At 41.7% G+C, this 15,146-nt stretch overlaps 1 protein-coding gene across 3 annotated transcripts in view; it reads right to left on the reverse strand.

Annotated features, from left to right (window-relative positions):
- MTR (5-methyltetrahydrofolate-homocysteine methyltransferase) overlaps positions 1 to 14,812 on the reverse strand; it is a 51,215-nt gene extending 36,403 nt beyond the window's left edge. For 2 of the 3 annotated variants that reach the window (XR_014616041.1, XM_084202818.1), the window contains exons 1-7: positions 14,767 to 14,812; positions 8,334 to 8,548; positions 5,887 to 5,976; positions 5,004 to 5,073; positions 3,832 to 3,924; positions 3,633 to 3,739; positions 2,292 to 2,351 (exon numbers count right to left, since the gene is read on the reverse strand). Coding sequence is in view for 2 of the 3 variants with exons in the window: in XM_084202818.1 (XP_084058944.1) it covers positions 2,292 to 2,351; positions 3,633 to 3,739; positions 3,832 to 3,924; positions 5,004 to 5,073; positions 5,887 to 5,976; positions 8,334 to 8,548; positions 14,767 to 14,788 (657 nt within the window). In the remaining variant the exon portion in view is untranslated. The remainder of the gene's footprint in view (positions 1 to 2,291; positions 2,352 to 3,632; positions 3,740 to 3,831; positions 3,925 to 5,003; positions 5,074 to 5,886; positions 5,977 to 8,333; positions 8,549 to 14,766) is intronic. The other variant, XM_084202819.1, reaches the window with a different exon arrangement.
- Between the last annotated feature and the right edge of the window lie 334 nt (positions 14,813 to 15,146).

The raw sequence follows: 15,146 nt of genomic DNA on the forward strand, positions 1-15,146 counted from the left end.
CAGTAGTCACCTTCCCCTCACATCCCCATTTAAGTTATTTCAGGTCCCAGGAATGCTATTAAGTTGTTTGGTGGTGGTTGGTGGGAGAGGTGGGTCTGACCTTAACAAGTTACTCCTTTCAACACAAGGGGACATCAAATGTTGCACCTCAGTAGTGGAAGTATAAAAGTTTTAACCAGTACAATCACACTTCTTCAGCAGTATACAGAGAGATGCACAAATAATATCTTGACCCCAACTAACAATGAAGTCAAGAATTTGGGAGGCATCTTTATGAGCCAGGAAAGGTTCCTCAGATGTCCTGGTTCTGGCCAGGATAAGGTTAATTCTTGCAGAAGCCCCGAGGGGACATGGCTAGGACAACAGAGACTATACCACCACATCATCGCCAGGACCACAGAGGTTATACCACATCATTGCCAGGTGTGAGAGAAGGGAGACTCTCCAGTGAGAAGGGGTTCCTTCCAGTGGGACAGAGCGGTGGGGTAATACAGGCCCCGAGCCAGTTCTGAGCCAGAGATTTGGGAGATGCTGGTCCCAAGCCAGAGTGAGCAGTCAGGGTGGCGTGGCTGCAGTCAGGTTAAGCTCCATGGTGGGCATCTTTGCATGTGAATCACTTACTCTTTTACACATTTTTGTTATTAATATTGTTGCTGTTACTGTTCCTTTTCTTATTGCTGTTTCCAGTAAACTGTTCGTACCTCAACCCTGATCTTTGCCTTTTGGGCTTCCAATTCTCCTCTCTTTTCTGCCACAGGGAAAGAGAGAGGGGAAGAAAGTGGGGGAGCAAAAAATGTGGCGCATGATTTGGAGAATCTCAGTGAGGGCACTGATTTGCAGAGTACCATTCCTATACCACAACACCAGAAGATAGAATAGGTTTAGAAAACTCCATGCAAAAGTAAATCCACTATTTACTCCAAAGCACGCTTTCATATTGATACCACTTCCTGCCTTCAAAGTACTCAGTCAAGAAAGGTGATCAGTGGGATCTTAGAAAGCTGTGCTAAGTGTTGTAACCTCTCAGGATAACTGAACAGGGAACAAAGAATAAGGAATCAGGCTCAAGGACCACTCTGTTCAGGGCAATGAAGACAAAAAGCTAACTCAGAAAATTCCCTGTGCTAACTGGCCAAGTACAAAGTTGTGAACACAGACGTTCTACACAACGACACCTCCAAACCACTCTTTACTGTTCTAGAAGCTAAACTAAGTAGCAAAAGTGACTTTTATGAATGCAATTTCCAAGCTCAGTAGCAGTGAAGCAAAACATCAGAAACTACAAAAAAAAAAAAAAAAAAATGGAAAAGGCAGAGAACATCGCTAGGTTATCACACAATCCCTGATGTCTGCACTTTGAATGCTGTGTTCTATTGTCATTCCACTCTGACTTGAGGAAGTAGAAAACAAAAACGGGATAATAATGAATGAACCAAATAGAACAGCTAAATAGAAGTGGACTCATCAGCCTGAAAAAAAGATGATTAAAGGAGGCTCTCACAAAGGACTACAAATGCCATGACTATGCAGCAAAGGGAACATGGAACAGCTGCTCATTATCATTCTCAAGAGATAAATGGCAAGACACAATAGAAGTTATCAGGTGGACAGGCCAAAAGTAAGCAAATTTTCAAACCACCACATTCATAAGCTGTGAAAGTTACTGGCAGATTATTTTGTAAATACTTGGGTCCCACATAGGTTTGAACACAGATGCAAGGAAGGAGTAAACACATTCAACAAAAGCCTACAAACACACACCAACTGCAAATCAGAAAGCCTGGACAGCAAACTGTGGAAAACTGGAAGAATACATCAGAACTTTGAAAACAATCTTATTCATTTTCTGTATTTCTTCCAATGCATTCATGAGCAGCAACTATTAGAAAAACAAACATCAGAAAAAGAATATGGAGTAAGACAGATTTTTCTGACTTCAAATGACCACTCATTCTACTTGAAAATATGTCAAAATTTGCCTAATTTCCTCCTTGAAGCACTGGTTCCTGTTGCCCTCAAGACAGCAAGCCTGAAAAAAACCCCACGAATAGACCTTTTCTTGCGGAAATACACAGCATGAATACACGCTGGAATAAAGTTGATATGCTGAACAGAGCTATCCAAGGCTGATTTGACAAAAACTCTAAGAGGTTTTACTTTCACAATCATGTGGAAAAAACTACATTTCCAATAAACTCATTTCCTTCACTTCAAAACACTTTAATAAACTGCCATCTCAATAAGTTCACAAATGAAGCTTAAGGATATGTAAAATATTGAAATATACTTACAAATATGGGTCGGGAAGCATACTCTTCCTCAAACAACATCTGGAGTGCAAAAAGAGCTGCCTACAGAAGAATATGTTGCAAAACATTAATGACCTTTTGAGAGTTCTTCAGATTGTTCATTTATTTTTGTTTCTATGGGTTTGATGCCCTTTTTATTTATTTATTTATTCTATGGCTGTTTATGCAACTTGCTAGCTCATATTGCCTGCCAAAACTTACTACACTACACTCAGGAAGTTTTACCCTTACCCCCAGCATCTTCCAGATGTTCCAAACATTTTGGTAACGAGTAGAAAGGAAGCATCACAGGGAAACCAAATAAGACCAAGACTACCCTGAAACCCAAATCACATCAGCACATGGCTCCCCCTCACAACTGCAGCACAATCCACACCCCAAATATGGTTGTATCTAGTCTTCCCAGTATATATTCACTGCCCTTGAGTCTGTTTAGACATGTAGTTTTCAAAGGGTTCCAAATACCACAAATTTTTACAGTAAGAACTGCAGGAGACTCCTTTGAAGGTCCTGAAAATGTCCTCCCCTCCTTAGGGTAATAAAGTCACCCATGAAAATGCCCTTAGCATTATGTGACGCCTATAGGCTCCTAGCCAAACCTCCACGATGACTGGTCAGATCTGCAAATGGCAAGTGATGTCACTGCACGTTATTCAGCCTGTGGCAAAAATCTAAAGAAACACTGCATACACATCCAGACAGACTTTTCCACATAAAATCACAAGACATTTTTAAGTACCCTAACAACTACATCCCCTGTGCTGACCAGTTATTAGATAAAGAAAGAGGTGTTAAAATCCCATGAATTGTGGCATATTTCAACATTTTATTCCTTCTATTTTACCCTTCTGATCGTCTATTCCAAATTGTTCTTTCTTAAAACTGATGGCAGAGCTCTCCCCCAAAAGACACCTTTTAATAGAACTGCCTTACAAGCCTTCCCACACCTGAAACCAGATTCACTGGACATTCCCGCTCCAGTGGGCATCACAAGCATCCCTTGTACAGACATGCTTACAGTGAAAAATACAATCAGAAGTATTTGGACATGCTGAGCAATACAGTAGAGCTTCTGGGAATAAGAGGACAGCTGGCACCGACAGCCAGAAAGATACAAATGGCACATATTAAGAGAAACCTTCTGGAAAAGGCTGATTAAAAACCATCTCCTCACATTCTACCCACTTGCTATCAACTGAAGAGTCTTTTCATATATTTATTAAACAGCAGCTGATAACTCAAAGAATATTATCCTGAATTTCCTTAGGCAGTACACCAAATACTTACATTAGTGTGGTGGGGTTTTTTCCCCAGAAGTCTCACCTTAGCATTGGCGGTGTCAAATATGGTTTCCACCAGTAAGATGTCAACTCCTCCATCCAGAAGTCCTTTGGCTTGCTCTGTATAGGCTTCAACTAGTTCATCAAAAGCTGTAAAACAGGGATGATGCTAACTTCATCTGGAGAAAAACCTCTCAAGACTACTGCCTAAGTCAAATAACTTGATGGTTATAAATACTTACTTATGTTCCTGTAATCTGGTCTCTCCACGGACGGTGACACAGAGAGTGTCCTGTTTGTTGGACCCATGGCTCCAGCAACGTATCTCCTAATTCCTAGACCAAGACACAGGAGGGGAAAAAGACCCCAAACTATTTACCTCTGGCTTTACAGTGACAGTCAATGTAAAATACCTCTGAGGACACCAAGGCATGCATATCATTCAAGGATGAAGAACTCTAAAACAGGAAACTCCTGTCTCAAAACTAGAGTTTAGTCAGCACAGGATCATCCAAGCACAGCTGACTTTTTTATTTCAATCCAACAGGATGTTCACAGGACAGAAGAACATTTCTGAAAAGGTCAGCTATCTCAATTAATTTTTCTTCTAAGAATCATTTGTCTCTAACACAAGAAACTTCATTTACTTACTCTAAATGCACAGCATAGAACTGTCCTGGCATTTTTCACTATATAACCTTATTTGAACATTCTGGCATGTGTCATAAAAGCCCCACTTTTTAAAAGCAGGTTCCAAATCTTACTTTTTTATTGCATATGATGAATCACATCAGTAAGGTGCTATCTGAACAGCAGCAGCACTGTTAGCATGAAATACAGTTTGATTGTAGAATACAAGCAGAAATGAGTCTTGAAAGACAGCATTGTCTAGAGCAGTGTAAAGGAGCTCTAACCCTTCTCACATAATGCCTGGAAGGCATCTGTAGAAATGAAATGAAAATACTAAGATGATTCCATTAGTTGCCGAATTAAGCTAAACCACTAGACAAACACTAGGATTAACTGGTAATCCACATTTACCTACAATCAGCTATCCTAGTTCTGGAGTACAAAGACTTCTGCTGCACAAACCTAAGGAACTTCTAACAGTCCCTGTTGAATTTATTTTCTCTAAAACATGTCTGAAGATGTGTATCACCTGCAGTCTACACCAGGCAGGCACGGGACAGCTGTGCTGAACACCTTAAGGACCAGATCCTTCAAACATAATGAAATTAGTGTGATATAAATAGAGATATGAAATTGCTGTTACTGTGCGTAACTTGCAAACATGCACAGCATCATTTTATGTCCCCATAATGTAAACCATCAGGTTATCCTCTAGTTAGCAACATTTCAAAGATTGCAGCATTGTCAAAACTACAAACAACTAAAAAGTTAAAATAATACAAACCGGTCTGAGCAGTTACAGTGTCTGCTGCTTTTCTGGCCACCTGTGCAGAGACTCTATTTAATCGATATGCCTGGAACAATTACAGAAAATTACTGAGCAACCTTTAGTTCAGTACAGGGTAACTCATCCTCAAAGAAACACAACGCTTTTATCCAGCAGCTTGAAGTACACTCTGAAGGTGCCAAGTCACACAAGTACATATCAGCACTATCAAGAGACTTCAAAAGGAACAGCTCAATACATTTCAGCAACAGAGTTACATGGCAGGCTCATCTCGCACATGCCCCTGCCTACAGCTGGAATCATAAAATTTCATTCTTTAAGGTAGTAAATAAATCCTGCTGAGATCAACAGAAGCTGAAGGACAGGACTTTGATGACAAAATTAGCCTACTCTTAAGTCCACTTTTTATTCAAGTAGCACACTTCCAAGTATTTACTTTCACATATTTCCCCAAATTCTCAAAACAATACATAACAAAGAGTAGGCACAACAAATGCAAACTAGAAAGGGCTTCTACATACACCAGCACAAACAACACATAAGAAATATCCAGGAAAAAAGCAGTTCCATTGTGGCATTGGTAAGCTGGAAGGACTGAAGTAAAACATCCTTGTTCACAGAACTGAGAGATCCTGTGAATGCTCAAATAAAATCTAGGACTGATTATTATTGCCTGTACCTCTGCCGACGAGAAGCACATTATGTTGTGACATAGCAAGTGCAATGTCCACAGCAGCAGAAAGGAGTTACAATCCCATCACATGGCTCAAGAAGCAGCAGGCAGCCAAGAAGCACAACACCAATGCATCCTGGGACTAAGCTAATCTTGGCTGCAAGCACATAATTAATATTTAATGTGTAAATAGTTTAGCATTCTTACCAAATGCTCAAGGCCGTAGTCAGCCTGTGCAACTCGGGTGCTGCTGAAAGTGTTGGTTTCAATGATGTCAGCGCCTGCCAGCAAGTATTCCTGAAAGACGTGCAAGAAACAAAGCCTGAGGCATGGAATGCAAGTAACCCGACTACTTTGTCTCTTCCAGTTGACAAAAAGTCACAAATCATTTCCCAATTCAAAGGTGATCAAACTCTAAAGGCTTTAGTCAAAAGCAGAGGGCCAAAGCAATAGAAGCATTCCACATAACCAATTTTTAGAATTCTAGTGTTCGCCACACTGTCTACTAACAAGTGACATTAATAGTCACCTCTGCCACTGGAGCACATTCTAGATTTGCACAGGGATATGGTCAGACACTGTCCAATCACCTTCAGCAAGCAAGGACTGCTGTGGGCAGTCTCAGAAAAGGCCCAAATTAAATAACAACAGAAAATATTAGAAAATGTAAATGTTCTGAAGAGATTTTTACAGCACAAGAGCACACTGGGACAGAATAGAAGCTTAGGAGAATTATGTTTTGTGCAGATGTCATTTAAAGTTTAACTAATGACTGAGATTCACAAAACATTTAAGACTTCTGCTCCATTTTGGTTGTCTAATTCCCACTGAAGTAAACTGAAATCAATGCACACTTCAAAATTTTTGCAGATTCTAGCCAGCATTTATATAACCTCTATCAGTTGCCCTTCTCCCTAACTCATCTTTTTGATCCCTTTGAACCCCGCCATGATCATATTCAAGGAAATTAAAACACTTGAAGTGCTAATTAATCAAAATACTGATGCTACCATTAAACATACACCTCTCAGATTTTCCTACAAGAAGTAGATGAACTCATTGAGTTCAACAGTGCAAATAAAGTCTTGATCCAAATGAGAGCTGAAAATAAATTTGTTTTAAAACATGTTTTGCTGCAAACAAATATGCTTTCTCTGAACTCCTCTTGAAAACACATAAAAATATCTACAAATAGAGATACGAAAATATGCAAGCTCTTACATGTCAGCAAACAATATATTAATTTTCTGAAAATTATCTAAACATGTTAAATGTATAAAAGCCCTCCAACTTTCCTGTCTACAACTACAGAAGGAAATCACATACTCAAAGCAGGAAGTTAATTTCTGCCTTTGAAAATACATCACATCTCTAACCTTTGAATCTGACTTTGTCAGCCAAGGCACAGCTAACATTTACTTTTTAAGCTACTGATATAGAAATATTTTCATCTATTATTGCAAGTTCCTTCTGTCCAGTTCTCAGAAGAAATAACCCCTGGTAGTTGTAAAATATGAAGTCACCACCCATTGCTCAGAAAGCTTCTGACCTAATAGTTACTGCAGGGATAGGGACCATAAGACAGGTTTTTTTACACTCCTCCTAAAGCACTTATAAGTGGCCATTACAGAGATACCAATAGGTTATTTGGACTGAATCAATACATATATTCTCAAGTCACATCACTATTGCTCTGCTAAACTTGCCAAATTCAGCTTTAAAGCAACTTACCTTATTAAAACCACAAACTATTATAAATTCCAAGATTCATGAGCACTATTGTTCAGTTGAACCCAATCAACAAATACTTCCTTCTGAAATTTTTATAGGTCAAAGACTGATTCCTTCCAGCTCATCACTCTTAAAACCCAAGGAATGGCAGTTAAAACTTATTTTAAAAATACAGATTACCTTCCAAGTTTAACCAACGTAAGCCAAATACGATTCTCATCAATGAAATACAGACTTCAATTGAATAACAAATTGCTGCAACAGCATTCAAGCATTCCAATTATTACAGTAAGACCTATGAATACCTGCAGCTCAATAAACAAACTTAGGAAGTTGTTTTTACAGTCTAATTGAAGACAGGAAAACAATGAAATCTGTTTGCAAATTCCTAATCATCAGCAGATTAGACTGTTTTATTCTCTGGGCCACGTGTTAATATTCTAGGGAAAAACAAGACTGTAGAAGCACATACACTCATTAGGAAGCTCATATACTCATCAACTACACAGCCCTGCTTCAGGCTGCCCTGCTTCAGCCCTTTAATACACAATTATAGAGACACATCTAGAATTCAGATATGTCCTACTTAGATACATTTCAAGTGCTAGCTGAGAACAAAAAGAGAAAATAAAAATGAAATTAAACAGAATCTACAATTAATAGAAATACATCAGGGACATAAGTCAAAAAGGGATTTAAAAATAGCACTGCCTGGGTGATATCAGAAACCAAATAAAAATGCTGTGCTCACACAACCAGAACAGTCAAATCTGTTCATTCTTTTTCACATGGCTACCTAGCTCTCTCTTCCCTATCCCCAAAAGACAGTGGAGAGCCAAGAGCCTGTGGTAGGGAAAAGAGGAATGCAGAGGCCAAGTTCTCCCTCTTTCTCTTGTCAAGAGACAGAAACCAGAACCACCTACCTTGTGTATGTCACAGATTATATCAGGCTGAGTTATACTCAGAAGGTCATTATTGCCTTTCAAAGGCCTGGAATGATCTTTAAATTCATGCCCTCGGAAATCCTCTTCTGTCAGCGCATGTTGCTGGATCATGGTCCCCATGCCCCCATCCAAAACCATTATCCGCTCCTGCAGAATAGATTCAATTTCATCTTGCACTCTTTTCTGGGGATCTGCTGGAAAAAATAAACCCAATATTTAAGTAGTTCTGAAATTCCCTATCTACACACACGGCCAACCTGAGCTCTTCCCATTCAAGAATAAAGTAACTAATTCTCTACTGAAATCAGACAGTAACTGTCTTACTTCACCTGCAGTTTAAATCACCTGATCTAAGGTAACAGCTGCATCTATGTAATACAATCAGGTTCAATTGGTCCTTTACCTAAGGACAATCACTCACACAGTCAACCACAGAAAAAATTAACAGAAGTTCACAAGAGCAAACATGAAAATCTCTACATAAACTAGTTTCCAAAAGTGAAAAGTGTGATAATTTCAACCCCAGCAATGTCTGAACAGCAATGCAGAGCTGCCTCTTGGTACCAGACACCACACTATAAATGGTATACAAGCACAAAGCGGAAATAAGTAAACTTCATTAAAAAACAAACAAATACCCACATCTACTCTAATTGCCTATATCGTAAAATAAACTGAGCAAACAAAAACAATTTTTCAACTGAGTCCTAAATTCCCTTAGGATTACAGCAGTAAATGACAACTTGACAAACACCAAGATATGCCAACAGATAATATCAGGCTTTACTTTCTTTTGCACAAAAGTAACAAGATTCCTCTGCAGTAATGCCAGAGGAAAATAGATCAAGCAAATCACATGGTTAATTATAAGACATTGAGCAGGGTAAATCTAACCATGACTGAAACAAAATACTGTAGACATTTCAGCACTATCACTAGAAATGAATATGCAGTACTGCTACAAGATCCCAAACACAGCCCATCCCAAACATTAATAAAAAGCTTAATCTGAGGCATTAAGAAACAATCAAAAACCCAAACCAAAAAAAAAACATAAAAGCCCATAAAAACCCCATAAACCCCATAAAACCTCCAAGACCACAGCTAAAGTAATTCTACTTCTCCCCTTTAGAACATACACAGAATCATTTCAGAATGCAAACACACATAAAGAATCACAGAGTGGGTCAGGCTGGAACAGATCAGTCCCAACCTCCCTGATCAGGCAAGGTCATCCTAGAGCACATGACACAGGATTGAGACCAGGCAGTTCTTAAATATATCCAGTGAGGGAGACTTCACGACCTCTCTGAACAACCTATTCCAGTGCTTGCTCACCCTCACAGTGAAGAAGTTCTTCCTTATATTCAGGTGGAACTTCCTGTGCATCAGTTTCTGCCTGTTGTCTCTTCTCCTGTTGGCTGGCACCATTGGATCCATCCTCCTGGTATCCCCCCTTTAGATACTTACAGGCATTGATAAGATTGTACATATAACAAAATAATCAAACAACCTCTTTACCAAGAATCCAAACTACAAGAGTAGGACCCCACAGATGTTTCATAAACATGTGAACAACATGTTATTCCTCATCTGTTTCATTCATTCACCTTCATCTTATCTTAAAGACTTGTTTTGCGCTTAGGTTATGAACTATCATCAAAGCCCTTGTAAAAAAAATGAATGATTTCCAAGGCACAAAAACATCCTCATGTCTCATTACAACTTAACTTACTACTACACATAATGGTACTTAAAAATCACTGGCAACTGCTCACTGATTTGACTTTTCTTCCTTCTGCATTTGTGCAATGCATCTTCTGTTTTGGCATCAGTACTGTTAAAAAAGCAATGCTCTGGAGAGAAGCTGAGGCCACAAGGAAAGCATAACAAGGTTACATTTAATACCAGCACTCTGGAAAAACAGCACAAAGCAGGTTCAGCATGAAGAAAAGTCAAAGAAAATGTGCTTTCTAACAAGTATGAAGCATTTGAAGGTAGATTAAAACACCAAAAAGTAAGCCACCCTTGCTTCAAGTTGGAAGTTTTAACACCACACAGGCAGGCTCAGCAGGTTCTTACATAAGAGCTTAAATCTACTCACATTAAACCATCAAATTATTCATGAAAATAAAATGAATCCTTGAGCTAAAGGCTTTTAGAAGCAAGAGACGAAAAACTGTATCTGAAAGTAGGTCTGCAGTGCAGACTCCTAACGGAGTGTATCTCATGTGCTTCCAAGAACCACAGCCCAGTGAGACACACCGGCACTAAAGCTCACTGGTGCTTTAATGAGCCTCCTAAGCCAAATCCTTGGCCCTGAGAGCTGCATCCCAGGCAGCTGAGACAGGCTGTTGGAGTCCTCCAAGAACCAGTCCTGCTTTCCATAGGCTTTAACCTATGTCCTTCCCAACTATCTCTTCATCCACACTGGGAAGCAAAGATTTACCCTTTGGTTGTAACCCTGCACCTCACCTGATCCATCTTCTGTTCTCTACTGCTTACCTAATGGAACAGAAGCAATGAGCAGTCTGCAGTCTACAGTTTTCTGCTCATAGAAACACAGCTCCTGCCCCATCACTGCAAGAGCCTTACTCTGAAGTTTTCAGAATCTCTGCTTCTTCAGCAGCATCTCAAAAAGTTGCAGGAAATAGGGTGGGAATCATGAGGGTGGCCATCAGTGCTTTACAGAGGGATGCAACAGTTCCAAGCCCACCATGACCCAATTTACCTGTCCTAGCTATGGATAACAACTGACTCTTCTTCCAATAGGAGCATGCACTACTTGTCGTGCCCTGGCATATTGATGGTGCAACTTCAAGCTGAAAACAAAGTCTGCAGACAGGTCCAAAAACACTCCAGAAATCAAAGAAGATAGATTCAAAAAGCCATGCTAGGAAGTGCTGAACTCTGTCCTTGGAACAAAAGTAGGGAGGAAGCTGGGAGTCAGTTCTACTAGCAAGTACCATAATCTTAATTCAGCATTCAGCTCAAGCAATTGCCCTCTCCAGCTCAAACAGGGTATGACAGAATATTACAGAATAAAAGAAAAAAATGTTTGGACAAATTCTAAGCAGGGAAAAATCAGGTCAGCCTTTTCTTTTTTGTTGTTTTTGCTTACGTACCCTGCTCTTACTTCTGCTCAGCCAGGAGCTGATGAAAATTTTGTTTAATAAAGGTTACTGGTGAGCTTTGGGAAATTGGTATTCTTTTCTATTCAGAAGTGTCCAGGAAAATAAGCTGCTTCTATAGTCATAACATAAATAGAAGGAAACCAGTAGCGGTAACAGGACCCAGGACCAATTACCCTGATTTTACACTCCACTGAAACGGAAAACAATAGAGCCCATTACCACAGAGTACCGTAGGGCTGCAACTAGTTTAGAAGACCAAACCAAATGAACAGAAATAACAGCACTGGCCTAAAAGTCCATAGGATACAGAATGCAAAATAAAAAATCCTAATTCCCAGCTTCACTTCCCCAAGGTTAACACTCTGTCTTGAAATCAAATGAACAAGGGAATTACTTGTCTGCAACAGAAAAATGATCTGAGTTACAAGAACTTCTACTCCTTGCAGAATAGCTGCTCAACCCTACGTCATTCACTAACAATTATAAACTTCCCCAACTGTAATATTTCATTTTTCACAGTGTAAGCAACTAAACAGCCAGGAAATAAGGCAAGACGATGTTCCTTCATCTCCTTATCCCAATCCAATCACATACAGACCATATGTGCAGAATTGAAGGGATGTGTGTTTTCCACAAGAAACAGGACTTCAAAGATTGCAATTTGCTCTAAACCAAACTTTTGTGATGCCTGCAATGATTCTCAAAAGGTACTGCTTTTTATTATTGATGCACTTCCATTACAAATTTTTTTTAGTATAAAATAGTCTGGTATAGAAATACTTGGAAGAGAATAAAGGATTACAAGTTGTTTCCAAAGCTCTTCTAAAGGGGCAAGCCAACTGTGACAGTACTAAAGTATTTTCATCACATTAATGTGCCAGAACAGAAGCAGAGGAACTACACAGGGAGAGAGGCACTTACAGGACCCGCTGTTTCCTAGGTTGACCAGCTCCTCTCTTCACTGTAAAGAAGGCCACTCCAAATTTACACATCCGAATTGAACAAATCTGCATTCTCCACAACAGCTCCAAGCACAAGTCTGCCCATCATTCAAAAAATTACTGTGCAGCATGCAGAATTTACAGTATTACTAACTAGAAAGGATGCTCTTGCTATCAGCCTGCCACAGACAGCTCATGATAACCTCAGCATTATTTGCTACTCAATTAATTTAATTGCCTTCAACTGGATGCCCTCTGGCAACAATAAGAATTTCATGAACTGTAGTAACAGATGCTACACAGGTCCTCTGCCAGTGGGCAGCAGCACCCTGTTGCTATGTTATTTGTTAGCCAGCCTATCCAAAGGGAGAAGTATCGGATCTTACCACTTCACCTTGGGCACTTATGTGCACCTTGCTAATATTTCCATGTTGGCAGCTGTCTTATGAACCATTCAGTTCTTACAGAACAGACAGACAGATACTTACGTACCCAATGCATTTACAAAGTTACCTTGAGAGGCAAACAACCACTACAAAAGTTACTGAGTTTTCAGAATAGCAATGTCCTGTTAGCTGCGCCCACTGTCTCCAGCTAAACATGCAAATCCCAGGTTTAGAAAGTTTAGAAATCCTGTGTTAGAACCACAACTGTTCATCTTCTGATGTTAAACTGTCCACAACAGACATTCATTATAGGCAGGACTCACAGTGAAACAGACCTGCATGGCCTCACTTTGTGGGATGCCCTGCCTCTCAAAGGCTAGCGAGGAACATTGTGCTCAGCTTCTCCATAACCCACTCCTGAACCCAGGTCCTTTGCCTCACTGCCAGAGGGACACACCACCACCCACTGCCTCGTGCCTGCTCACTGGTGCTCCACAAATACCCACGTCATGCAATTTGTGCTTCTGTCTATGCAGAACTTCTCTCCCACTACCACCACTTCTCAAGCTGCTGCCACAACACCTTCACACCTTCCATTCCAGCCAAATCCATTCGGATCTGCAGCAGGGCAGTCGCTAGCCCACAGCTTGAGCCCAAGTGGCACGGAAGAAAGGGCAGGGCAGGGCAGGTCTTTTCAACATCCTCTTTGCCAGAGGATCCTGGAGAACCCTCAGGCCACACAAGCCGGCTGTGGAGTCGGTGCCTGTTTTCACATGCCGAGGGATGCAAGCCGAAGCCGAAGCACAGGCTCAGCACCAGGCACTCCCTCATGACTATTGTTATAGATGGATAATGAGATGATTGGCTCTCGCAATTAAAGTTAACTCTGTGAATAGTAAGAAAAGCTTTAGTGATGTATAGTTATGTTATTGTAGTTTAGATGTCTTCTGTTTTCCCCCTGTATGGTGACCATCAGACAGCTGGGGTTGTCGAGGACAAGTAAAAAAGAAGGTGTGTACATGTGCCGCTGGCACGGGGTAGTAGGGAATGCAAAAGCTTGGTGCTTAGGGGGTGCGGCATGGCAGCACCTGATCTCCAATCAAGTTACAAGAAAGCAGTCTGCACCGATAAACAGCAAAGAAGAGCGGACTGACAGACTTTGGGAGGGGCCAGGGCTGGATGATGCAACCCCCAGGGGTACAAGACTGAGCATCCATCTTGAAGATGAACTGCCCACGTGGTATCCACGAGACACTTTCCAGCACTATATTTTCCTTACATGGTTCTTTTCTTGTATTTTTGTCAAGGTTTAATAAGCCTTTTTAAATTTTCAAAGTGAGCAGTTGTTTCTCACTAGTATTAAAAGGGGAAATGCTTGAGATCTCTGCTGGCCGCAGCACCAGTGAAAGCAGCGATTGACAGACCAGTCCCTTTTAAAACACCAAGACAATTACGAGCTGTAATTTTACTAATCTTCCCCATCCAACGACTTCTATTTAACCCGTGAAATGGCACTTCTGACTCAAGAGTCCCGAGCATCTGGAGCACACCCAGCCCCTCCCACCGAGCCACTTTCCCGGCATAGCTGTGTCACTGGAGGGGTTGGTGCGGGTCCCCTGGAGGTCCCTCCCCGACTCTCCCTGGCAGGATGCAGCTGCTCCAAGGGGCCGCCACCAAAAAGCGCCCTCACTCACTCACTCACTCACTCACTCACTCACTCACTCACTCACTCACTCACTCACTCACTCACTCACTCACTCACTCCCGACACACCATACGCAGCTTCTTCAGAAGTTACACGAGGTGCGTAAGTGCCGCCCCTGCCTGCAGCAAGCCGCGGGCACCACCAGGGAATCTGGAGGGAGGGCGCGGCCGCCGCCCCCTCACTCACAGCCCGCCCGGCCGCCCCCCCCGCGGTCCCCCCGCGCCCCCCGGCGCTCGCGGCCGTTACCCGTCGGCCCCGTGGGAGCCATCGCTGCCGAGACGTCACCGCCCGAGGCCGGGGGCCCGCGCGCTGCCCGTGACGCGCGAGCTCCGCCCCGCGCGCGGGGAGGCAGCGCGCGCTGCCCCTGGCGTGAGGGAAGCGGCAGTCAGGTGTTCCTGGCGGATAGACAGACAGACAGACGCCTAAACAGACCCAGCCGACAGCTGGGTCTTCGAACTAACTCACCTAAGGTTAAATGCCTCGGGGGGAGGGATGATTGTGGAGCCAGGCCGAGTTCAGTAAAATTGAGTTGTCTCTCATGGCGGGGAGAAGCGGGGTGGGGATGTGGTGTAGGGGGATGATTCTTTCAAACTCAAGCGACAGATGTGCTGCAATTAGAGACAAAC

The sequence above is a fragment of the Fringilla coelebs genome (assembly GCF_963513975.1).
Source record: "Fringilla coelebs genome assembly, chromosome: 3".
NCBI lineage: Eukaryota > Metazoa > Chordata > Aves > Passeriformes > Fringillidae > Fringilla > Fringilla coelebs.